The sequence below is a fragment of the Corapipo altera genome, unplaced genomic scaffold (genome assembly GCF_003945725.1).
Source record: "Corapipo altera isolate COAL_440 unplaced genomic scaffold, ASM394572v1 61153, whole genome shotgun sequence".
NCBI lineage: Eukaryota > Metazoa > Chordata > Aves > Passeriformes > Pipridae > Corapipo > Corapipo altera.
In genome coordinates, this window is record NW_020884958.1 from 253,092 (window position 1) to 280,142 (window position 27,051).

At 41.4% G+C, this 27,051-nt stretch overlaps 1 protein-coding gene across 1 annotated transcript in view; it reads right to left on the reverse strand.

The window, feature by feature from the left end:
- Positions 1-1,427: 1,427 nt before the first annotated feature.
- RAD23B (RAD23 homolog B, nucleotide excision repair protein) overlaps positions 1,428-27,051 on the reverse strand; it is a 44,121-nt gene continuing 18,497 nt past the window's right edge. The window contains exons 4-10 of the mRNA XM_027663834.1: positions 26,039-26,286; positions 23,078-23,133; positions 20,790-20,917; positions 8,052-8,175; positions 6,831-6,958; positions 6,244-6,420; positions 1,428-4,386 (exon numbers count right to left, since the gene is read on the reverse strand). Coding sequence (XP_027519635.1) covers positions 4,273-4,386; positions 6,244-6,420; positions 6,831-6,958; positions 8,052-8,175; positions 20,790-20,917; positions 23,078-23,133; positions 26,039-26,286 — 975 coding nt within the window. The 3' untranslated portion in view covers positions 1,428-4,272. The remainder of the gene's footprint in view (positions 4,387-6,243; positions 6,421-6,830; positions 6,959-8,051; positions 8,176-20,789; positions 20,918-23,077; positions 23,134-26,038; positions 26,287-27,051) is intronic.

Sequence of the window (27,051 nt, forward strand, 5' to 3'; positions counted from 1 at the left end):
TACAAGGACAGCAACCAACCTTTCCCCTGGGATGGCAAACGGCTGCTTGCTGGAATATCTGGTTACTCCTAGACTGTCACATCTAAAATCTCTTATCTCAGGCAACAAGAATTTCAAGGATGTTGCTCCTTGCCCTCAGCACCACGGAGTATTCGCATTAGTGTGGTGAGCCCTATAAAAACAGACAATTGTTTTGAAAGAAACTTAGCACTGGGTCTCTAGGCACAAACTGCATAGGTACACACAAACCAAAACACATTAAATCCCACATTAAAACCTATTAAATCCTAGTACTAGACTTTCAGGAAGTGAAAGTATAAGGCAGATACTGCTTTGTAAGAGCTCACAAAGGAAAATGCCAAAGCAAAGGGATGAAGTGGAGGTAAGTATCTTCAGTCTACTATTCCTTTTCTAGACTGTTACCATTACTGAAGAACATGTGTGTGTGTCTTCCTTAATTCTATTGTAGTAGGAAACACCACAGATGCCAGTGTCTTCATAAAATGTGCTTTGATTAGAACTGGGGTTAAATTGGGTGTGTTCTTAATATTTATTTCTCTTGCCTAGCCAGTAAGTATTTGTCACTATGAGGATGATGGAGAGAAGTTCTGACCAGAACCAAGAAGTTTCACATCTTGTTCTCCCTCTCACAGGTCGCATCTTCTATAAATAAATATATAAATACAGCACTGGCACTCGACCATTAGAAGTCAGCAACATCAGCTACAGCCTGCAGCAATGCTGATCCATCATGTATTTTGTGGTAATTGAGTAATTAAATTATTCCCATACATCATTTAATCACAGATGAAATAAGCCTACTTTTCTGGATAGATCAGTGAAGTCACACAATTTTGTAACTTGTGGCTTCATAATCACATAGCTGTAGGTTCAATATAATGTTTTCAGAAGAGAGTGTGTAGAACACTGTTGGCAACCCAAACCAGGCAAGGAAAAACTAAAAATATAACTGACAAAGATGTTCTCTCAACTCACGCCATATTGTTTCCATTGACCCACAGACTATTTTCAAGCGCAGAAATTCTGGGTTAGTTTTGTACAATGAGCTGGACTTAAGAGACATCAGAGAATAAAAATTTAAACATTAATGTGGATGCCTCCAAATATCTGTAAAACCAAAGGAAATATCCAGGTGTGAGGTCTGTGTATATTATTTGAGGACTGTGTGTCTCAGTTTCATTCATTCATGCATTCTTGAATGAATGCATGCTCAATCTGATGTTTCAAAATGAGTCACAATTTGCCTTCAAAAAAGTTCTGTTAGTGTGGGGTAAGAACAAAGCATAAAATCAATCAAACTGCTTGGGCTGTAGCTGGATTCATCAGATAACCCTCGACAAGGTCAATGAACCACAGCATTAAAATGTGCACAGAGGACTTAAGAATAGACAACTACAGAATTAGTATGACTTCAGAGTAATTTTTTAATCCCAATTAAAAGTGCATCATAAATAGCTTTTGACTAAGCAGATATTCAGAAGTTTTACAACAAAGGTAAGGACTCCAATACCAAAACTTAGGAAGAAATACTTTATTTTCTTAGCTACTGTTCAGAAAGCCCTGAGGAAACTGATCCCCAAATCCCTAAGAGGGTCTGCAGCAAAGAAGCAGGAAAAGCACTCTGTGCAGACAGCTCCCGGTAGTACTTGGTAAGAAAGCGAGGCACAACATACTCAGAAAGCTTGCTCAGGTCACACCTTCTCAACACCACGTGAATTCCATGTATTCTTCCCTTTTGGCAGCAACTAAAAAGAGAGACACACGGTTCTCCCTGGCAAGTATCCTGCTATTGGACAGGTAACAGGTTTTGCTAGCAAGTTAAGGTCAGACACCTGTTGTTCATCAGAAGTCACAAAAACACTGTTTCACTGCTGGAAAAATGGGAACAGCATTACTCGTAAGGCTTTAAACAGAGCAGCCATAAACCCTCTCAGTCACTCAGCATACAAAGTTACAAATGAATAAAGCTTTTTTTTTTTTTTAAACAAAGAACAAGCTCAACAGACTTTAATTCAAATACACTTATAATAAGTAAACATTTCAGAAATCAAAATTGGAGGGAGCAGACTGAAACACCCAGACATTCTTGCTTTACTCTCCACCCTCCTAAAGAAGGAATGGTTACTTCTGATAGCAGTTTGATCAATACAGAAGACTCCCACAGACTAAAAGCTTTTGTCTCAGTTAGGTATTAGCTATATAGTAAAGTACATTCAAGAAGTCCTTGTATCAATTTGGCATTTTTTCAAGTACCTGACAGCTAGTCCTTTTACAGATAACAAACAGCCCCTTTTGGCCTGCAGTGTTAAATCAAAATTCATCTCAGTCCATATACAAACTGAGAATCTTATTTAGATGAAGTCTACTGGCTGTCTCAGGCATTGACGTTAACTTCTCTAAAATGAACACATTATGAAAGACTTATTCTCTATTTAGCAGTATCACATATCCTACTGATAGATTTGAGTTGTGTTACTGATAATTTAGATGACATACGCCTATGAAATTTTAGAAGAATAAAATCTGAATAATTACAATACATACTATCTGGAAAAATATCACAGATGAAAACAGAAATAAGGAATAGGAAAAAAAGCAAAAGACTTAAATGCATTTAATTGTTTTGTGCAGGTAATATTTTTACAGACTACAGCCAATCAATGAAGAAACAAAATAAGTGTTTCAGTCTTTTTCACTCCTTTTTTCCAAGACACTTCATTTGTACTTTGAGCTTAAGTAGTAGTTAGGTAGTTAATCCACTAATAGACAACCTAAGCAGAAAATAATTTTTTAGCTGTACCACTAAATCATTAATATCATTAGTGGTACAGGAATTCAGTGCTGTACCAGTAATAAGATTTTCCTGGTTATTTGTAGAGGTAAATTTGTAATCCAGCTAACTAGACTACAACAGTAGAAAAATCAAACTATCCCCAAGCTGTGTTCAGGAAATGTTGCACATAACATCTTTAGATTACATTAGCATTTCATTTCATTCCTAGTATTGCAATGATGGGCAAAATTATCTCTAAAAGGAAATGTGCATTAAAAAAAAAGATTGTTAACACTTTATGACTAAACAAAATAAATGACAAGTAGGTGCCTAGAAGTAAGATTCAAAACTCTATAATCAGAGCTTATTTTCAATAGAAAGGTTTCAGTGCCGATTGTTTCGGGTTGGAATAAACTGATAGTTCACGTGGTATCTCAAGTTATGGACTTCTCTTCCTTATAAAGTGAATAAATCCCCAAAAGTCCTTACTTAACAGAAATAGCTGGAACATTAAAACCTACTCAAGAGTAACAGAACACTTATAGCTGTACTGTAAAAGCTGGTTCAACAAAGTTGTGACAGTGAAATTTGATTTGATAAAGTCTCATTGCAGCAGACAAAAATGAAGCTTGCAATTGGTTTGCTGGCAGAAAAAGAATATTCAATTCACTAGAGTGCATATAACAAAACCAAACATGCAACCTATTGGTTTTAAAACTTTTACTGCAACACAGAGAGAACAGTAATTAGATATTTATATTTTTTTCCCAAAAAGAAAATATGTAAACAGGATAATAATTTTATCTGTATGTATACAGTTTCTCAGATAATTTGAGGGGGAAAAAAAGGGGGTGGAGTTTCTCAATAATCAAGACACTTTTAACTGAAATGGGTTTTCATTTGGGAAAAAAGCCAACACTGTTTTAACTCAGCATTAGACAAAAATACTGTGCTTCTTGCACTACTTTCAAACAGCTGAAAAGAGAACCCCAAATATCCTTATTTTGGCATTCAGGATTATATATGCTCAGATCTTCTAAGATTTCACAAAGCTGCTCCCCAGTGTTGCCACAAAATACAGACTGTAGGATCTACGTAGCACAACCTACTTCCAATACCAGTGCTAAGTGGAAAGGAATATGAAGCAGTGCATTACACTACATGTCTGGAACTAGTACAATAAGAGTGAAAAATCTAGAAAAAGTTAAGCTACAGTTTACAGAAGGAACTAATTATTTGCAGAAGCTGATTTTTGGTTTGTTTTTTTTTTTTTACACTGTGCGATTTTCTGCATCTGCTAATTTAAAGCAGACATAGTTGTTGCTTCCTTTGCTTTGTTTCCTATGTTCTCCCTTCCACCCACCCCCTATATACCATTACACCAAGCATTATGAATATAAGCCCAAATATCCCAGACAATCCAGTGAACAAAGTTAGTGTAATGCACTGGTGTGAGGTGTGAAATAGAAAAAGTTCTCTCAATCCTCGTCGAAGTTCTGTTGTAGAAGAAAGTTGGCAGCCAAGTTTTCGTTCTTCTCACAAGCAAAATATGCCTGTATCACAAGTCCTTCAGGGAACCCTAATGCCTTTAACTGAAGAAAAGAAACACATTTAGAAAGTACATTTTTTTATATTAAGCTTCTTTGTATGTTTAGTTGTCTTGAGGTGTCACTTAAGCAATTACTGCCTTCTTGAAAACTACATTGCTGCCTAGGCCAATGCAGCCTCTAGTGAGCAAAAAATAAGGTGTTGCCTCTGCCTTGAATAAACAGAATTCTCACTTGAAAAAATGATGAGTGAGTCTAATGAAGCACCAAAAAACTATGTCACATCTTTAGTGACATAGTAAGTCACTAAAACAGACCTGGGTCACAGTAATGTCAGGAAGTAAAAGCACATGGCACTGATGCAGAAAAAAACCCCTTCAAACAATGCCCATTTCAAACAATTATACAAAGCTCCAAAGAACTTTTAACAAAAGCTATCTGGAACAAGAGCTTCCAGGCTGGGATCTCTAGTAGATAGTTCAAGACATCACATTAAGCCATACTTTCAGTTGTTTATACTGGATTTTCACATTTAAAAAAAAATATTGACTGCACACTGCAGCCAATAGAAGTAAGTTGAGAGGAATCTGTTTTTCAGAAGCCAAGAAACTAATTAATGTCTGGGGCACAGTGACAGCAGGGTATGAGAACACCAGGGTAGAAGTTATTACTGTGCCAAGGGGAATGGGTTTAGCCTGCACTTAAAGGCAGTCAGCAAATGAAACCTTATTTTAGCCAAAGGCAAGTACATACAACTACCTGGAGATTTTTCTTAAAATCCTCATACCACCTGCATTTCACATATAGGGCATACCAAATAACTATGAGAAACTGTATCCTATTATCCCTCGCCAACCATTCTTAGATTTTATTTTCTGCCACAAACAGCATGACTGCATTAGCTGCAATACTAGGTTCCTAAAATTCTGAGGTGTGTTTCACGGTAAGGGGAAGAAGTGTACAGGTCTCTGCTGGGTTTTAGAACAGACTGTAGAGGTAATAATGCTCTACTGCATAAAATGGTTTTAAAAGGACATGCAGCAGATTAGAGAGCATGATCTGTGAAGTACATGGACAAACAATTTTATCAGACTAATCCTATTAATTGTTAACTTCCTTGAGATCTAGAGAATTGACACCTATATTTAAACAGTTATTTTCTGATGATCTTTACATAACCTTTGGCTTTGCCAGCTGGAAAAAAACCATTGTCTTTGAGACACAAAACCACTACCACAGTATGACAGAAGTCTTGCAATTTTTTCTAAGAAAAAGATCTCAGTGGTGTTGCCATCTATATAAAGCCATATTTAGTCAATGTTACACACAGTAGTTATGATGCAATATACCACGCCCAAGAGCATTTTTATAGACATGTTTACCTGTTGTTTTTAGAAAGCTATAATTAAATAATTCCCATGGATAGACAAATATCTGGGTGAAGTTTTGACTTGAACTAATCTACTTAACTATGAGCCTTCTTACTATCCAAGCACTTTGCAAACAGTGCTCATGCAGACAGATCTTTGCACCTGGACACGTATCACAGAATGATCTAGAACACCACTGGCTGAGGCTTTTGCAAGAGGAATTTCTGCCTGAGTTCCCATTCCTGAGGGAAAACAATTCAGTCATTAATTACCACAGTCTCTGATCACTTAAAAGGCTCTGCATCTTCCTAGTAAGGCAGATTTAAGACATTTTAGACCTAATTGCTATATAAGCAGGAAGAGATGTAGTTTGAAACAGGACTACAACAGCTATGAAATACCAAGTTTAAAAATATCAAATATGAAGCAGAACTGCTCAGCATAAGAAAAGTTTAAGTTATGTCTTAAGCATGCACTAGAGTCAACACCCTACACCAACAGCCAAGAAACACTTCAAAGAAGAAAGGCTCACCCTTTCTATAGCTTCTTTTTCCTGTGGTGTTACTTGAATGTAGTTCATATGACCATTTCCAGCATCTGCTACTTCTCCAGTGCTGGCACCATCATCACTCCCACTTAAGCCTTGGCGAGACTCTAGAACTGGCTCGTTCAGCATATGAATAAAGTGTTCCTGGTGCTGGCTTATTTGCTGTGATGCATGGAACAATAAAAGAAAACACACATATTTAAATAACTCACGTTTAAGCCTGCCAACAGACAAGTAAAAATGTTTTCAGGGAAGTAAGTAGTCAAAGGAATGTGTAAAAAGTACATTGAGAAAAATCATTACATCTAACCATAAGAAACACAATTTCATGTTTCAGTTCAACTGCAGCGATCATTTCCTCTTCCTGACCCTGGTGCAACCTCTTAGTAAGAGTCTCAGACTCATTTCTAATGTAATAGAAAATATGTTCTGTACAGCAACAACTGCTGAAAAGCCAACAATAGGATATTGTAACTGCCAGTAACACATTATCCCAGGTAACATCAACATATGCCTCTCTTGTAAAGCTAAATCAGAATTAGCAAGCATTATTTCCTTCTTTTTAGCTTCACCTGCAGTAGTTGAGGGTTTTCCCGTCCAATCTGCTGTAGCAATGCCGGTAGCAGAGAAGGATTTTGCTGGATAATTTGTCTCATCTGCTGGAACTGAGGCTGATTTCGTAAAAACTCAAGGGGATGTCCTGAAAAATCAAAAGAGGTAACATGGTTTTTAAAGAAGTTACTAAGAATCTTAATAAAATACATACCAACACTGCAATTTTGGACAGAAATAGGACTATACACTCCTCACTGAAGGACAGAAAAGCTTGCTTCCTCACACTGACTTACTCTAGTTTAAGCAAGGTTAAACAATGCATTTTCTTTCCACCCAATTTTAAGATCCAACAGTCTTGTGTCTTTTATTTCCAGCATTTTTCTTTGTCTCATCTCTCAGTAACCTCATTCAGAGACATCTACCCAGTCTACTGCCTTGTCTCTGCATCTACAACAGAGCTCCCTACCTCCTGCAGTGGGTCAGTTCTGACTCAAGGGAGTCCTTCCTTCCCATACAACCTATATTATTTACTTTCTTGAACTGTGTATGAACCACTTTGAAACACCCCATCCCCCACTACCTCTTTATGGATTATGTCATGTGTGCCTGTCGCTACAATCTGTATGTTTAACACTCTGGCTTCTTATCAAAGCTTGTATCTTGAACTCCATCTCTGCCACAGCCTAAAACAGACCTTCCCTTCCCCTTCATAATGCTCCTTTCATGTATTTATCTCCCTTTAAGACAGAGTTCTCTTCAGCAGGCACCAACCACTGTCCATGTGCTCCCTGAGGAGTCCCAGGTCATTTACAAGTCTCTTAGGTGCTACACTTCATGACTGATTGCAGGTTTCTCCCTTGATATTCCAGATTCCAAGAGGTAGATACATAAGGATAGCCATGGACAACAGTGCCCAGTTATCCACAGAGCAGAAAGCCAGAGTTTATGTGAGAGAAAACACAACCCCACCCACATTCGTGGTCTTAAACTTTAATTCAGAATACTGAATCAAAGGAGTTGTGTGAGTACACTGCATTTTTTGAAACCTCACTGCAGATGTATCAACATATATCAAGCTGCATGTTCCAAGGAAGTACCACATTTGGAATTTCCATGATGCAGCTCTTACCCAGCTCCATTGATCAGTTCACAAGCACCAGGAACTTAAAATTGACTGAAGAAGAGACTGATTAAGCCCAATGTTTTTATCGCATCCTCTCAAACATAACCTTTCTTACCTCCTAATGAGCTAGTAGTCGTTGGTATAGTTGCTACTGCTGCTGCCACTGCTGAAGACTGAGAGGCACCACTGCTTGGTGTTTGAGGAGGTTCAGCCACAGCCTGATTATCTCCAGGTATACCCTAAAGCCACAGTTCACACAATTACCTACAGAATGCTACAAAATATTTGTTTCAACTGCATGTAATATTTGCTTTCCAGAATGAAGGGGACAAAAAACCCTTTAATGCTTTCACTGCAAATACAAAGCAAGATGCTGTGATAGGTATGGACTTACAACTGAACAAAGAACACTGTGAAAAGAACAATTTTATTTTTTGATGAGAAAAATGTGTGGTTTGTACAGCAAGGTAGTAAAGCATTTACTGCATCAGTTTAAAAACATGTTTTACTCCATAAAAAGTACTTGCTTTGAATTCTGCTCCAAGATATTTCATGTGAGTGAAAAAGTTAACCCAAATATAGTTGTAATATGTTATAGTGTTATGCAAAAGAAGCTACATTACAGCAACAGAACTGCAGTACACAATGCTAACTGAGATTATCAATGCCATACAATATGGGAGGAAACTGTGAAGAGATTTAAGAACACTGTTCCTGGGACCTCCTTCCCCAATGCAAAACTGTCCTTTACTGTGTCTTAAGTGTGAAAAAGTCTTTATGTCATCAAGTGTTAGGAGTTAAAAAAAAAACAACAAAGCTTAACTTGCTTTTTGTTTATATTCCATGTGCAAAAAACTTTATAAAGGAACTGATTGCTCAGGGGGGTGAAATAGACAAAGCTAAAAAGAACAATCATAGTGAACTTAGAATGTGGGTTATACAACCAAGACACACCTTACCCTACTACCTTACTCCTGCATGGGAATCCTTCAGACTTCCTACTCTAACCCTGCCTTCCTCACTGTCACTGAACTCCTGCACTAAATTTGTCCTTTCAGCCTTTCTCCCTGAATCCTGGAAACTCAGATAGCTTGGCAGGGGAGAGACACCAAGAAAGAATCCTATATGACAACAAGCCCAGAGAAGTTACTCAAAAGAAGGCCATCCTTCAGTTTGGGAAGCACAAAACATAAGGAATGGGGCGGATGGAAATATTACAAAATTTCAGTTTAGCCAGACAACAAAGAGGTTTGTCAAGTGATGCCTCAGAGCTTTTTTTTAATTTTTAAACTTTTATAGATTTTAGAAGTAGATGTGTAGTGAATGTAGATTTTAATGTAGCTGTATTATATCCCTTACCCTGTAGCATAATGTTTACACATACCCAACCGTATTATCCCGTTTCCTATCAATCCCTCTAAAATTCCGTTAGCTTGTTTGGTCTTCTTTTCAAGGTAGAATTGTAGAAAAACACTCTAAGGCCTGGACCAGAAGATATCACACAGACACAGCGACCTTCAAGCCCATAACTTTGGAAGAACTCCAAGGACTGTGCATGCTGTGAAGAAGATGAGGATGAGGAAGAAGGGGTCCCAAACACCCCCAGACCCAATTCCTCAGGGGGCGTGTCAGGGGGTAGAACTGGGCAGAACTGAGGCTGGACAGATCTGGGATTGGATAGACCTTACTATAAAATCATAGAACCACTGTCTGGGTGAGCTCACATGGTAGGTATTCCCTGGGCCTTAGGCCTGAGATTACAGACCTGCTCTCTTTGTCTTATACACTAAATTGGCCTGGATTATTTTTTCCCTGCAGTCTTTTAGGTAACAGTTTTGGCACTCTGAAAGGTGGAAAAGTGGGACCTGTAACTCCTCCGGATCAGGAAACATAATCCTGCAGGAAATTATTTTTCTGCCAGCATATTTTGGAGAATTCCCACACCAATCTTGGGAAGTCCAGCTCCTCAGAACCATACACACAGAGGTGAAATAAAAGCAGCTCCTTTGGGTAATTTTGCTAGAAGCTGCAAAGGGGTTTTTCCCGGAAACAGGGGAATATGGTAGGCTAGGAAGTGAGACTTTGGGCCCGTGTTGTTGCATAAATTGCTGTTTTTCCAGTCTGTAGGCGGAAGCCCAGGACAATTAAAGGGAAGCGGGTGGAGGAACCCCCCCCTGCAGCTTCAATAAAGGCAGGGCAGGGACAGTGGAGCCTACCACTGTGGTTACTCAGGGGCTTTGCATTGGCTTGGTACAGCCAGAAGGAAAGGGATGCCTTTCTCTGCATTAAAATACCATACCGTGCCTGCCCTGGCTTGAAGCTGGTGGTGGTGTTCGGAGAGGGAGCTCACGGGGTAATCCTGAGGTCGCGAGTTCAAATCTGGTGCTGGGAAGCTTTTTCCTGCCTGGTAGTTGTCATCATGGGTTGTGTCGAGTCCCAAGAAGAGGAGATCCCAAAAGGATCTCCTTTAGCCTTGGTTTTGCAGCACTGGAGGCATTTGACTGGCCCTGAAACATCTTTAAAGAGGCAGGAGTTATGCAGGCTCTCTATAAATATGTGGCCTTTGCACAGGCTGCTCAAAGGGGAGACTTGGCCAAAGTTTGGCTCTTTTCAAATGAATACAGTGTTACAGCTTACGTCAACCCTTCATAAAGAGGAGCGATGGAACGAAGTAGTGTATGCTGAATAGATTTTGGCCTTTTTAAACCATCCAGAATGGAAGAGAGAGTATAAGTTGGATAAAGCCCTTGCAGAGGCAGAGCTCTCAGAAATGGTTTTAGAGAGAGAAGAGAGGAAAGATCGTGGTAAAGGTGATCCAATCAGTCAAATTTACGTTAAAAGCCCGATAGACGAGGATTTAGATCTTTTAGTGGCCCCCAATTTGCAAGGGGGAAACCCAGGAGCCACTCTGCTGGAGCGGGTGTGACTGGCTCCGCGGGACCAGTGGAGAGAGCCGCGAGCTGCCACAGGCGCAGTGGGCGCAGGTCCCACCAGAGCCGCGGGCGCCTCAAGACAGGCGGGGGTGGTTGCCAGCGCTGGTCAGACGGCCAGAGGGGTTGCAGGCGTGACTGTAGGTGCTGCCGCCGGCGTTGCCGCCAACGTACCGGGAGCAGGTCCAGCCACGGGACCGCCAGCGGCTGGGACTGGCACGGGAGTCACCGCGGCGATTCCGGCAGCAGCGACGGGGATCACGGGAGCTATGGGACTGGCGAGGACAGCGCCGGCCACAGCAGCTACCGGAGCCATCGCCACGGGGGCGGCGGTGGGACCCACCGCTACGGGACAAACGGCTGCTTGCGCGACGGGAGCTGCCACACGTCTGGCAGACGGGACGGCGGCAGCGGCGACCGCGGTCACAGCCGTGGGAGCTGCCACGGTTCTGACGGACGGAGCGGGGAGCGCGGCAGGCGCAGACACAGACCGCCCCTCGGCTGCGACCGGCCCAGACGCGGCGGCCCACGACACCTCAGCAGCTACAGGCAAAATTCCCGCCGGAGCTGTGGGAGGAGAAGGAGTGGAGGCGGTGCCTGCAGCCGCGATCACTGCCCCAGTCGACACCGGAGCCTCTGGCTCCACCACTGTGGGCGGAGCTGGAGCCGTCTCTTGCCCTTTAGCCCTCCCAGTCCCTTATGGTCCTTACCCTCCCACGGGGTACGGGGGGGGTGGGGCGCGGTCATTCCCAACTGCCCCCCTTGGTATGCAGGGTTTCCCCTTCTAGAAGAGAGGTGGCAGCCCCAGGGGCGTTTCCAGCTTTTACCCCATATCATCAGCGAACGGCTACACCAAAGAACAGATCATTCTTGGCCCCCGACAGGAGGAAAAGGCAAGGTTTTCCCCCTCTTTGACCCCTCGAGCATGAAATTCAAAACTAGAGATAATGATCTCACTGACACAGGCACAGAAGCCTCTGATGACGAATCAGTCAGTACCTCGGAGGAGGAAAAAGCTCCCGTAGTAAAATCAAAAACAAAGGCGAAGGTTTCCTCAGCAACTGCGAAGGGAAGTGGGAGAAGGGTGTGTGAGGCTGTGTCGGATCCAAGCCCGATGGCTAGGAGAACAAGAACAAGAAAGGAGAAAACTGTCATAGAGGCTCCCTTGAGACAGACCATGGGTAAACAAGGACCAGTTTTGATAAAAATTCCTTTTTCTCTGGTTGAGTTACAACAATGGAAGAGCTCAGTGGAGGTATATAGAGAAAACACAGAAAAAATGGCTAATTATGTAGAAAGAGCAGTAAGAACACAAAATCCGGACTAGTATGACCTGAAAGTCATGATGGATACATTGCTTGATAGTATGAAGAAGAAAATAGTTAAGCGAGCTGCCTGGTCTGGGATTGAGCTACTACTAGCATCTGGAAAACTCACAGGGGAACTTAAGGATATATTCCCCCCAGAGGACTCAAAATGGGATCCCAATTCACCAGAAAAGAGGGAAGCATTGAAACACTATCAGGATTGGGTGGGGTATGGTTTAAGACATGGTATTCCAAAAGCAGTAAATTGGACAAAAATGTATGAGGTGAAGCAAGACAAGAATGAATCCCCAACAGACTTCTTGAATAGGCTGAAAGATGTCCTACGAAAAGTATACAGATGTGGACATCAATTCAAACCTTGGGAAAAAACATTTGATCTATTTGTTCACAGGTCAGTCTGCGGATGATATAAGGAAAACGTTGCAAAAGGCAGGTAAGAAGAAAGAGATCAGTGAGATATTGGATATAGCTTGGACAGTGTATTGGAATAGGGATCAGAAAGGCAAGGCAAAAGTGCTGGAGGTGGAGGCAGATGACTGCCACACACCCCACTAATGCAGGAACTGCCAGGAACGCCACAAGCACAACACCCACTGCAAGTGTTGTAAATGCAACTGCCAGCATAATAAGGGGCATGATCGGTGTTCTGTCTGCAAAAAGAAAGGGCACTGGAGAAGGGATTGTCCAGATTTGAAGAGAAGTGGAAACCCAGTCCCTCAGCCGGCTGTGGACCAGGATGGACAGGGTGTCTGAAGGGGACCGGAGGATTCTTCCCCAGCAGAACCTCTTGTTGTAGCTAAGCTGGGAGGGGAAGAAGTGGAATTCTTGGTTGATACAGGTGCAGCATATTCTGTGTAAACACTTTGGAAGGGAAACTGAGTCATCATACTGTAATGGTGGTTGGTGCTACAGGGGTAAGCAAAACAAAGCCTTTCTTTAAACCTTTGAGATTTAAATTGGGAAAGCACTGCGTAACTCATCAATTCCTCTATATGCCAAACTCTCCCAAGCCTTTACTGGGTAGGGATCTATTGGAGAAATTTGAAGCCGAAATTAAATTCTGCAAGGGGCAGGGAATAAAAGTCATAATTTCTGACACTAAATATATTGAGGCAGCTGCCTTTTGCATACAGGAGAACCACAGAGAGGTCCCCGCAGAGGCTGAGAATGCTGTCATCCCTATAGCGTGGGCTAGCAATTGTCCTGGGAGGTCCAAGCAAGCAGAACCTGTAAGCATCACATTCAAACCAGGAGCAACACTGGTAAGACAAAACCAATATCCTTTGAAGCTAGAAAGTTGTAAAGGATTAAATCTGGGTTATTGGTAGAATGTGAATCCAAATACAATACCCCCAGTCCTACCAGTAAAAAAGGTTGATGGTAAGAGCTATTGATTGGTGTAGGATCTAAGGGCAATCAACAAAATAACAGAGGATAAACATCCAGTAGTGGCCAACCCCTATACCTTATTGACCACATTAACATCAAAAGGGGAAAACAACTCCCGAAGTGGGAAATCATTTTGCCAACCAGGCAGCAAAAGGGGCTGCAGAAAAAGGTATCCTAACAGTAATACCACAGAAGGAAATTGATCTGACAGGGTTCACCCCAAAATATGATGAGAAAGACCACCAGTTAATTAAGTCTCTTAACACTGAAATAAAAAAGTGGATGGGCTGTTACACCTACAGGACAGGTTGTGGTCACACCCCCACTCCTTAGGGAGATAGCTCTGCAGGAACATTAGGCTACCCACTGGGGAACAGAAAATCTTCTAAAACATTTGAAGAAGGTAGTAATAGGGACAGGTATGACAAGAGCTGAGCAATCCATTGTAAGTAAATGTGAAATCTGCAGGCAAAACAATCCTGATACAAGCAAGAGAGTGGTGCTGGGGTAACAAAGGTGGGGGACCTTCCCAGAGATTACTGGCAAAGAGATTTTGCTGAGTTACCACCCAGGGAAGGATACAAGTAATACTGGTACTGGTTGACACCTTCAGTGTATGGCCTGAAGCTTAACCCCTGTTGCACTAACACAGCAAGGGAAGTGGTAAAAGCTTTGCTCAACCATATAATTCCAAGGTTCAGGGTTCCTCTAAGAACATCATCAGATAGAGGGACACATTTCATTGCAACAATAGCGAAGGAGGTTTGTCACATCCTGGGAATTGTCTAGGACCTGCTTACTCCCTACAGACCTCAGGCAGGCAGGAAAGTAGAACATATGAATGGTACTCTTAAAATGCAAATTGGTAAAATTTGTCAGGAAACATCCATGTCACGGGTTCAGGCTTTGCCTCTAGCTCTGCTCAGAATTCACATACAATCAAGGTGGAGAGATAATGTAAGTCCTTATGAAATATTATATGGGAGATCATATCAAGCTCCGCACATTCCAGGGGACATTCATACAAGGGGGAAAGTTGATCTACAGAAGTCTTTAGTGGCTCTAGGCTCTACTTTACAGAAACTCCAGAGATTCATCGAGTTATCCAGACCCATAGGATTGGACACCCCTGCTCATCAATTCCAGCCTGGAGACTGGGTCTTTGTTAAATGGTGGGACAGTAACCCATTGCAAGCCAAGTGGAGAGGACCATTTCAAGTCCTGCTGACTTCCCTCACTGCAGTTGAAATTGCTGGCAAAGGACCCCGGTTTCATTACTCCAGAGTTAAGAAAGCTTCAGTTCCTGGAACTACTAGCAAATCAGAGCCTGACACTGATGAAGAGGATGTGGCCTAGACTGTTTCTTCTCTATATGTTACCTGTAGAGTCGGTAACTGATTCAGGTTTAGAACCAAAATTTACATTTGGCTTTAGTAAAATGCACCCAATATTCTTCATGAAAGTGAGTGCTAGATTTGCACTATGGATTCCACTAAAATTTGGCATCAAGTTTAAATTGGACAATTCCTGAAGATGTCTCATTAGGTTTACAGAGATATCTCCACAAACTTACTTCATGGTTACCAAACTGGAACTGGCTAAAAGAACTGTTTATATTAGTGATGTACACAGAGTTTGTATAATAGCTCATTGCATGACCTGATGCTGCAGATGTTGGTCATCCCTTTGGTATAATGCTAGGTGGAAGTGGTAGAGTTTGGACAAGATTGAGTTTTGTCCATCTCTAAAGGGGGGACTGATGCCTCAGAGCTTTTTTTGATTTTTAAACTTTTATAGATTTTAGAAGTAGATGTGTAGTGAATGTGGCTGTATTATATCATAGAATCATAGAATCATAGAATAGATTGGGTTGGAAAAGACCTCCAAGATCATCAAGTCCAACCCCTGATCCAACTCCAATTACTATATCATGGCACTAAGGGCCACGTCCAATCTCTTTTTAAAAACCTCCAGGGATGGTGAATCCACCACCTCTCTGGGTAGGCCGTTCCAATGCCTGATAACCCTCTCTGTAAAGAATTTCTTCCTAACATCTAACCTAAACCTCCCCTGGCAGAGCTTGAGCCCATGTCCCCTTGTCCTATTGTTGGTTGCCTGGGAGAAGAGATCAACCCCCACCTGGCTATAACCTCCCTTCAGGTAGTTGAAGAGAGTGATGAGGTCGCCTCTAAGCCTTCTCTTCTCCAGACTGAACAACCCCAGCTCTCTCAGCCTCTCCTCATAGGACTTGTGCTCCAGTCCCTTCACCAGCCTCGTTGCTCTTCTTTGGACCCCCTCCAGCACCTCAATATCCTTCCTGAACTGAGGGGCCCAGAGCTGAACACAATACTCAAGGTGTGGCCTCACCAACGCAGAGTACAGGGGAAGGATCACTTCCCTGCTCCTGCTGGCCACACTGTTCTTGATGCAGGCCAGGATGCCACTGGCCTTCTTGGCCACCTGGGCACACTGCTGGCTCATGTTCAGCCTCCTGTCGATCAGCACTCCCAGGTCCCTTTCCACCTGACTGCTCTCCAGCCGCTCTGTCCCCAGCCTATAGCGCTGCAGGGGGTTGGTGTGGCCAAAGTGCAGGACCCAGCACTTGGCCTTGTTGAACTTCATTCCATTGGAGTCAGCCCATCTCTCCAGTCTATCCAGATCCCTCTGCAGAGCCCTCCTGCCTTCCGGCAGGTCGACACTCCCTCCCAACTTGGTGTCATCTGCAAATTTGTTGATGATGGACTCAATCCCCTCATCCAAATCATCTATAAAGATGTTAAAAAGGACTGGGCCCAGCACTGACCCCTGGGGAACACCACTGGTGACCGGCCGCCAACTGGATGCAGCTCCATTCACCAGCACTCTCTGGGCCCGGCCCTTGAGCCAGTTCCTGACCCAGCACAGAGTGCCCCTGTCCAAGCCGTGGGCTGCCAGCTTTTCCAGGAGTATGCTGTGGGAGACGGTGTCAAAGGCTTTGCTGAAGTCCAGATAGACCACATCCACAGCCTTTCCCTCATCCACCAGGTGGGTCACCTGATCATAAAAGGAGATCAGGTTGGTCAAACAGGACCTGCCCTTCCTAAACCCATGTTGGCTGGGTCTGATCCCTTGTCCATCCTGTAGCTGTTGTGTGATTTCACACAGGATAATCTGCTCCATAACTCTGCCAGGCACCGAGGTCAGGCTGACAGGCCTGTAGTTACCAGGGTCAGCCTTGCAGCCTTTTTTATGGATTGGGGTGATATTTGCCAACTTCCAGTCATATGTCCCATATGGCTCCCCAGTGAGCCAGGATTGTTGGAAGATGATGGAGAGCGGCTTGGCAAGCTCTTCTGCCAGCTCCCTCATTACCCTAGGATGGATCCCATCTGGTCCCATAGACTTGTGAGGATCCAGATGACTCAGTAAGTCACTAACTATTCCCTTACCCTGTAGCATAATGTTTACACATACCCAACCGTATTATCCCATTTCATATCAATCCCTCTAAAATTCCGTTAGCTTGTTTGGTCTTCTTTTCAAGGTAGAATTGTAGAAAAACACCTTAAGGCCTGGACCAGAAGATATCACACAGACACAGCAACCCTGAAGCCCATAACTTTGGAAGAACTCCAAGGACCGTGCATGCCACGAAGAAGATGAGGATGTGGAAGAAGGGGTCCCAAACACCCCCAGACCCAATTCCTGAAGGGGCATGTCAGGGAGCAGAACCTGGGCCTTATTATAAAATCATGGAACCACTGTCTGAGGGTGTGCGCGTGGTATGTATTCCCTGGGCCTTAGGCCTGAGATTAAAGGATCTGGTCTCTATCTTATCTTATACACTAAATTGGCTGGAGTCTTTTCTCTCTGCAGTCTTTTAGGCAACATGAGCCTGGTGGGTAAGGTAGATTAAAAATCCTGCTGCAACGTGGTATGTTCATCACTACAGCTGAACAAAAAGGACAAATATACAGCTAATGTGGAAGGCGCATCTAGAAAGGGAGAAATGGACAGTGCTCCATGCAAAACTTTGCCTTACCTGTATGATAAGAAGCACAGGAAGGTATAAATCACCTAATCATCACATACATGTTTAAGCCACTCAGAGGAATAAATGCAAGTTTTCCCTGTCACACACTTCATTCATTACCTTTATATGGTTCAGTAACCTTGCTATACATTCCTCCCTCCACAGAGGGGAAGGAAAATTCCATTCACAGTGTAATTCCAAGGTAATTCTTTCTTATCAGTGGCTTACAGAGCACTGCTTAAATAACTTCCCATCAAATCAGTCATTTCTGGGAAACTAAGTATAATGTAACAACTTGGGTTAATCTTATGAAACTATTAGCTGATTTCACCTATTCACTCATCACTGTAATCTACGCTCAAACAATGTGCTTGTTCAAACCTTAAGTTTGCTCTTGAGTGGAAGCACTATGTAAACTAGTTCAAACAAATTCACTTAGAAATTATTTGCCATCTTGAACATCACCTTAACTGTTAAATACAAGCCTGAGGTGTCACTCTCCAGATAACAGAGACTGTGTACAGCTGTAATCAGACAAGACTAGTGAGGCATGTGGACTTTGTTCATGCAGCTACCTGAAGAATAAAACGTAGTATCAATTCACACCCAAGTCATATTGAATATACACATTTCTTGGGCAGCAAAAAAGTCCACTGGTGCCTTACAGTGGATGAAATAATTGTTTACTGTTTAACTGAGCACTATAGCAGTTTTTAGCTGACATTGCTCTCCAAAGGGTAACAATCACAGCAAGTCCGGCCCCTCAGCAGAATGGAGAACAGAACAGTTCCAGTTGGAAGGTACCTACAGTGATCATTAGTCAAACTGCCTGACCAATTCACGGCTGACCAAAAGTTAAAACCTGTAAAAGGCATTGTTCAAACCCCTCTGAGACACTGACAGGCACAGGATACTGACCATCTCTCCAGCGAACATGGTCAGTGTGTGACTATCTTCACAGAAAAATGGTTCCTAAAAATTTCCAAACTAAGAGGCTGCAAGCAGTGGTCTGGTCGTTGATGAGAGGACAGGACTCCTTCCCAATTAGGGGTTAGAAAATCCTGGGGTCAAAGAAATCTGAATGTAAATGCCTCCAGAGATGAGTCTGGAGTATAGAAAGAGTGTCTTTTGGAATTGAGACCTCCTTCCATGACCACACTCAGACACAGGATTACAACTAGATCCTCAGTGATGAAGCCATGAAAACAGAACAGCTTGTCACCTGAACTGTGGACAATAAGCAGAATCTTCAGGGCTCACCTGAGGAACAGCAATGCTTTAAGCACAGGGAGTCTCTTGATGTTTTCTTTCTAACACTCTAAGGTACCTTCGGTGTACTTGTTCTTTAAACCTGGACAATTGTATACACTTAGAGATCTCAACACCCTAAATCCTACTCTGCAGATTATAACAAATATAACACTGACGATAGTTTGGAGGCAGGTAACAGAGTGTGAAAGAACAGTGTCATTAATGGACCTGTATTAACCAAAAATAAGCTTTTTTTTAATGTAGCAGGACAGTAAGGAACATGTTTAGAACACAGCAGATCAAGAACAGTTAGAAAGACCATTTATAGCAACATGATTCTCCTCGAAGGGAAACAGAAGTAGGTCAGCTAATATGCTCTCCAAGACCAACATTATTCCTCCCCACTTCCTTTTCCAGCAGGAAGAAGAGGAAGAACAGAGAAAAGGTATTCTCAGTGGAGGACAACATGTAACATAAAGGGACCACCTTATGTAAGAGAACTCATTGTATAAACAGAACCTACTGAAGGAGCAGAAATTAACTGCTCAGGCCAGTCAGAAAATCTGTTTGGCAGATGTGACATGTTGAACTCCATCATAGCGATGTTTTGTTTCTATTCTTAACTTCCTGAACAGAAATAAGACAGAGGAGGGAAATATCAGACTGAGTGTACAAGAATTGCACATACACAGCAAACCCAACACTTAGGGGAGACACCAAATTTATAGTGTATGTACAGACTAGATGAACATTAAAATCAACATTTTTATGACATGAAAAACAAAAATTTGAGGTTGCAGACTTATGGCAGATAGTTGGGAGCTACTCCATTCACCCTTGTGGCCTAATGCTAGATGAGAATTGTACATTCTTGTACTCAAAACATTTGTTGTTAGTTTAAAATCTGAAGGTTACAAAGTCTTGAGTACCCTCACGTAAGTAGCAAGCATGCCAGTGACTTGTAGTTGTAACTACTGAAGAAAAACTTCATTAACAAAAGCAAAGTTTTATAACTGGAGGTAAAGATGCTGGTTTTCTCATCAATCAATTAGAAATTCAATCCACAGATATTTTGCAAGGACTTGTCCAAAGATATCTGATTTCCAATTCTAATAACGTTCAGATTGTCCAGAAAAAAGGAAAAACCACATCAGGGAAAAAAATGATATGCTAGAGTGAAAACTAAATGCACTGGAAATACTGATTAAGCAACAAGATCACAGACAGAGTCTATGGTGGTTACAATTCACCTGTCAGATTGAGGTATACAATGAGAAATAATCCAAAAAATCCCTAAAACAACTCACATAGTTTCCATTAAAATGAAGTTACTCTTCTATTTCCTCTCACATCAGTGAAGTTCATTTCACCTTTCAAACTGTATTTATCAAACAAAAATTGTTTCTTCTCTAGAACACTGCTTAAATTAAAACATCGGTTAAATTAAGCACACTTCAAAAAACTCTCAAAATTTGCTGTTTGGAAAGTATATTAAGAACACTGTGCGTTATTAGCAAAAACAGTGAACTGGAACTTAAAAAATGCCTAGGTGACACTATAGATACTAATCTAAAAGTACAACCAATCAACTAACACATGTCACTAAGATGTGATGCAAAATCATTGAGTCAGCCACTGGCATTTAGAACTATCACTGCAACAGAACACAATTTACATACATATCCACATAAATCAACAAATAGTAAAAGCAAAGAAGCAATAGAGTGGTTAGGGATGACTTCGGTGTTTTCTATAACACATCATGATCCCCAAAGTCTGAATCTCATCCTTCCCGATGCTCTGCCTGGAGAAGTTGTTCCTCTGTGAAAACATATTACTCTCACTGATTGGTTAATATTCAAAATAACATGTAAATCAAAGTGAAAGCTATGTGGAAAACATAAAATCAGAAAGAACAAGGTGTTGGTAAAGCAGCTGCTCACCATCAAGAGGTACTCCACCGCTCTGTCAGGGTTGTTGAAACTGGCCCTCAGTGCTGCAATCACTTGCTCTCGTTCATAGCCCATTGACATGATCTCAGTCACCATATTCTCATAGGACTGACCTGTCACTAGAAGTCACATGACCACCATTTTAGGGGAATAAGAAAAAAAAAAATCATAAAAAAGTTTCAATTGATAAACCTCATTTCTACCCAAATTTGAGTCATTCACTGAAAAGTAAAGAGAAGCTCACATTAAATATGCCACGTGGCTTTAATTCCAAATATATTCTGGTGGATTCGTTATGAATTTGATTGGAAATAGGAGAGGGTAATGAACACAGTGTAAACCTCTATTGACAAAAGCAGCACTTGTGATACTTCTGGACTTAATAATGTTCTCTCTCCAAGTTTTCACCTAAGGTCAAGGGCATCCTCACAGCTAATAGTTCCTGATGTAATCAAGAAAAGCCTCCTGCAGCATAAAATTAGAAATCAAAATTTTTGAGGCAGAAACCTGCCTGTTAAACTGTTAGCCATTGAGGTTCTCTCAAATAAAGACTTTCTGCTACGCTATTGTTAGATTGATGACAAATAGTGATGACCAAGTTACAACAATACATTGGTACATGCTGGTGATAATGACCAAAGTAATCTAATCAACTTAACATGGACCAACTCAAGTCAGCCAGAAGACTTTAAAGTTGTATCTAGGAAAGCCACTCAAGACCTCAGTGAGACTAAGTTACCTAATTTAATTCATATCTCATTCAATTTATTATTTGACTAGACATCCATCACATCAAATCCCCCATCTCTTACATGGACAAAAACTGTCCCATACCTTTAGCCATTAAGACAAATGGGTACACACACTATACATGAGCAATTTAAGGGCAACTGATCACTACACTAATCTCACTGTAGGGAAGATTATTATCTCTTTTCATAATCCATTTAATTTTCCTTCCTTAAAAGAAAAAAACAAATCCAGACATTAAAATACTATCTCCTTCCCTGGATAAAGGTATTCCTGATCTCAGTGGAATACTACTACTGACTGACTCCAACTAGCAAGTTAGTGGTAAGAGAGTAAAATAGACAGTGAAGCAACACTCTTGATATGGGATTTTTTTTTTAATTTCTGATGAGAACTGAATCAAGACCACCACCTTAACTTAACTTGTTGATCAACACTGTTAATATGAGTATTTGTGATGAACACACTTTGGCCACCAAGGTACAACAAATGGTTAATGAGGCACCTTTGATAGCAGCAGTCACTTCAAAAATGTAACAGAACTCAACTGGTTGTCTCCTACAGTATCTATCAGCTATTTCAGCTCTAAAACAACATGTCGTCACACCTAAGACCTAAGCTGCAGTTAGACAGACTAAACCTAGTGACTATCACTAATAGACGTAAAACATTACTACTGACCTAGATCACTCTGGGCTGCTTAATCACAACACCTGCATCCAATATACCCACATAACCCTACACAAAAATGTAAGTGAAACTCTTTTCTTAGTTTAACTTTTGGTACCAAATTGCAGCTTCATATTTACAGACATAAGACAAAACAAACAAAAAAAAGACACCTCCTCCTTATTTCTGTGCCTTAATTTGCTACACTCTAAAACAACCCAAAAATTTAAGTAGGAGTAAGGAGTTGTGGGTTTGCCTAAATTTCCTAGCAACCAGAATCAGCATGAATGAGGAGCAGACCTTCCTATTGTTTTTATTCTGTCTGTTCTACTGAGAAACAAGGACATTTAAACTGTCAAAATAAAAGTGAATTAACTGTAGGTACAGGGAGGCATTCATTCCTTAGCCCAGATAGCAGCAGATCTGGTGAATTTATCTAATCTAAATGTGTCAAAAGATAAAGTACTTTCAAAGCTGGAACAAGTGAATTATAAAGGCAGCCACTTTATCCAACCTGCACTCTGGGGAACAAAAGTGAAAAGCATATATCTATTTACATGTAGTCCTCTATTCAAGCCACTTCAAAGTGAATAGTTAGAAGAGAAATTAAGGGAAATGGGGGAAAAACAGGGATGATAAGGATCTTCCTTTTACACAATAAAAATATATGGAGGGAAGTATTCTTCAGTAAAGAAGCTCTTGAAGCTAGTTCCAAGATATCAACTTCAGGTCTTAGGGAAGGGTTCTTTAATTATAATTTTAACAATGACAGATATAGAAGAAAATGTCAACATCTGCTAATCTGTCATGTCTCTGCTGCACCAAAATAATGTCTACATTAAAAAAAACATTCCACTTACCAAGTGCACTTATAGCATCCTCAAAAAGATTTGATCGAGATGTATCACCTGTTGTACTGTAAGATGAAGACAAGTGCAATGGTAATTACAAAACTTTGGAAAATTTCTTGTTAAAAAAAAAAAAAAAGGCAGCAGCAGCTGTAACTCTAATAGCCCCTTTTGTTTCTAAAAAACCAACAAAGAGTTCTCTTTTGGTCCTATAGTGAGACCAGATTTTACAAACTTACAATGCTACCATTTTTAACACAAGGCCAACCTCCCCGCTGCTACCCCCTAGTAGTTTGGCTCTTGCCCATCTGCTCAGGGATTAGCCATCTGCTTTCTTGAATGCTTTAAAGGGTGGGAGAACAAGGTGGATTTTCAAAAGCACACAGCAGTCTCACTAACTGCTTCCCCACAGTCACCAGTCTGACCTCCAAGTGGGTCAGTGCCAAGCACTTATTAAAATCTCAGTATCCTGCTTTCCCAGGAATATAAACTGCTAACATTTGCAATTACTCCATCTCAAGTTATCAAGCTGTTAAATTACAAGGCTCACCTCCATCAACAGCGAGGAACACAGAGGCAACACCACCACGCAGAAGAATCCCAGTTAACTCAGTCAGAGTCAGGGGTGCCCTTTTCCTGACTCGTCCCAGGCCCCCAAACTTAAAGCATCAGCCCCTTGGACTCAGGGTGACACCCCTGATGGGTCAACAGGACTCCTTCTGGAAGTACTGCCTACAGGGCAGTGCAACTCACCATGGGGTGCTGGGAAAAAGCGACTGTGTGAGATTTACTAAGAGAAATCTAGGGGAAAAACCAAAGGTAGGGAAAGGAAAGCATCAAGGCACCCTGCAGATGAAATGCATGGGCCAAGAGAGTTTAAAAAAAAAAAAAAAGAGAAAAAGGGCCAATTCATATATAAACACACTTGCCTGAACCTCATCCCCAGTCCATCCTCCTTCCTTATTAAATTCCATTTCTAACAATTTTTCCCAATGGGGGGCTGTCTACATGCAGGTCAAAGGGAATCTGAGTATCAGGGCCTGCAACAGCCTTGCAGGGCTCAAGGCAATCACATGCCCAGGTGTCAAAAATGTAGCAAACTCCAGGGGCCTGCTACCAAAACAGTCTCTCTAAGGCCAGCTGCTGGAGAAATTAATATTATTCACTTGTATGTTAGTACATATGCATCTTGCAGGAGTGGGCTTTGTCCTAAAATAGTCAGAGGGGAACAGGATGAAGCTGCTGGTGTTGTATCTTACTTGAGTGATGGTCTTTTTCCTGCCTGAGTTGACCTAAGTAGCCAGCCATATATACAGGAATATACATATTGTGTGTGTATTTTGGAAATTCATATTCAGTCTTGATATGTGATAAAGCTGGGGACATGAAGCACCAGCTTCACTTTTATGAGGCTACCGGAGCTGGAAACTCCTATCAGCAAGTGAAAGATCATCAGATTAATCTGAATCAGTTTTCAGAAGATGTCACTAAAAAAAAAAAAAAAAAAAAAAACTAACAAGGCATTTAAGAGATCCATGTTTTTATGCACGAAAAAATTTGTTCCAACAAGAATGCTTCACTAGCATCTGTCAGTAGTGAGATTAACAACCAAAAAAGACCAAAGGCAAAACAGGACACCAGCTTGCCTGGCCATGGCTCAATAAATCTTCACCAGCCTCAGTTATCTGACTTCTAAAGCAAATCAGAAACTAGCAGTACTCACTGAAATCAAGGAAGGTGATAATCTTAATACATGTGTTAAATTATTTTTTTGATTCCTGTTAAGTACACTGAGGCTCCCTTACTGCAGTTTAAAACACTGCAATCCGTACAGGGAAAACACTATTTTGGTATCAAAGATTAATCATTGAACCCACTGGACTAACTGAGCAGAAAAAAATGAGAAGAAACTCACCTATTAAAATTTTTAAAAAATTAAGTTGACTGATAAAGCTTCATTTGTGTTCTATTTCTGAGATATCCATTTATCATAATTGCAAAATTAAATAACCAATTGGCGTATTTAGTGCAAAAAACTTATGATGAAATTTTCAAGATATAAGCAATTGCAAGTTTTGCTTCCTTGTCAAATCAAGGTTTAAACACCAACTGATGGTGTTTAAATATAACTATTTAAAAAATTAATGTCTTATGCACCAGTATTCACATAAATAACACGCTAATAACTAAAAACCAGTGTATGAAAAATGAAGATTTGATGCTATGCAGCACTTCAAGGGCCACGAAATTCCAGTTAGCATTTTTATCCCATGCAATACTTAAGCAACTTAAAGCGAGCAAAAAAAGGCCACAGCATACAACACGAATGAAACCTGTAACTTAACTTCCATTTGATTTTCTTGAATGTAGTGAATTGTAGTTAAAAGTTATTCCAATTCCCCCAACTATCTGCAGATGGGCCAAAATGTAGCTTTAAGGCATTACATGATTAAAGAGCAATACCATATCCTACATTTTGGAAGAAAAAGCTCTTTCCAGAAATTAAGAAACTCATAGAGCAATAAGGAAGTTACGGTTCAAATCTAGCCAACATGTTTCAAAACAAAGAAGTTTATGAACAGGACAGGACACATTCCTCTTATGCCTTTAAGAGCTTAGTGAAAATTATATTCCCACACAGGTGAATATCCTCAGTCTGAAAAGAAACTTGTGTGATAGTAACTCTGAAATGCCTAATAGGAGCACAAGTCCTGTGTCATTTAGCTCTCCACTCCACGAGTTTATTCTCAAGACCACAATCCTCATGGGAGAAGGTGTAAGCAGGGAGGGGTTCTTCTTAGGATCGATCAGTAATGTTACACTTGAGTCAGAGACTGAAATTACAGTCAAGAAAGGAGAAAAATTATGTAGATTTGAGAGAATGACTAGACTAACACTGTAATGGAAACTTCAAATCAAAACTAGAAGCAGCAGAAATGGATAGGCAACTCACTTTTGGAGGCTCATTCATACCTGTCAGTTGATGATGGACTGACAGCAGCTGCTGCCTCAGGTGGTTTTTCTTCTGACTTCTCTTCTCGAGGGGCACTCACAGGTGCAGATTCACAGGCAGCCTCATCTGGTGCTGGTGGTGGAGAGACAGGAGCTGGCACAGGGGCAGGAGCAGGGGCTGGTGCAGCAACTGGTGTAGGAGCTGCAGTTGTTGAGCCAACAGTGGAGGTGGCATTTGATTGCTGAGTGACTCCAGTTGCTGCTTTGGGCTACAGGAGAAAAACAGAGTTCAGACAGCACAAAACTCCCAAACCCCCGCTCTCTGCAAGGAACACACTGATTAGGTTCTGTTAAGACCATTTGTGTTTGATATTGCTGCCTCGACATCAAGCATAACATTAAAACATTGCAGGACATTAAATCTGTAATGCAATTTAAACAATTTCATTAGTAAGCATCTAGGAGCACCACTGAAGCACTTATTTAGACACCTACGGATTCACACTCTGAGTATAAAGTGAAATACAAAGATAAGATCTAAATATTTATAGACCACAATACTCTAAATGTGAAAACAATCTTGTGTTTTACAAAAGCACATTTTCGAGAAGAAACCAAGAGTATTGTTGTGGTGGGGGGAAACAAGGGGGAAAACTGTTTCCCCCCTGCAGTTATAAAATGGTAAAACCCCAGGGGGTGGTGACCCTTGAAGTTTTGAGGTTTTACCCAATGAGCACTTCTGTAAAATATAAATATATCACAAGCAGAACGGAAGAGAAGGTAGTTGTAGTTTGGTAGTAGAAGAGGTAGTCATGTTGTGAAAACCATGAGCTGAGGGGCCCGGAGCCCCTGGGGGGCTCTGGCCCCCCCTCCAGCCCCAGTTGGGGGCTACAGGGACTTGGAACAGTGTTAAGCTGGACTATGTATCTGTAGCTATGAGCTGGGGGATATTTCTTCACTGTGAGCAGCAGCAGCAGCAGCAGCGGCAGAACTGCACTGACCGGAGCGGTGGCAGAGAGCCAGAAAAGATAAGA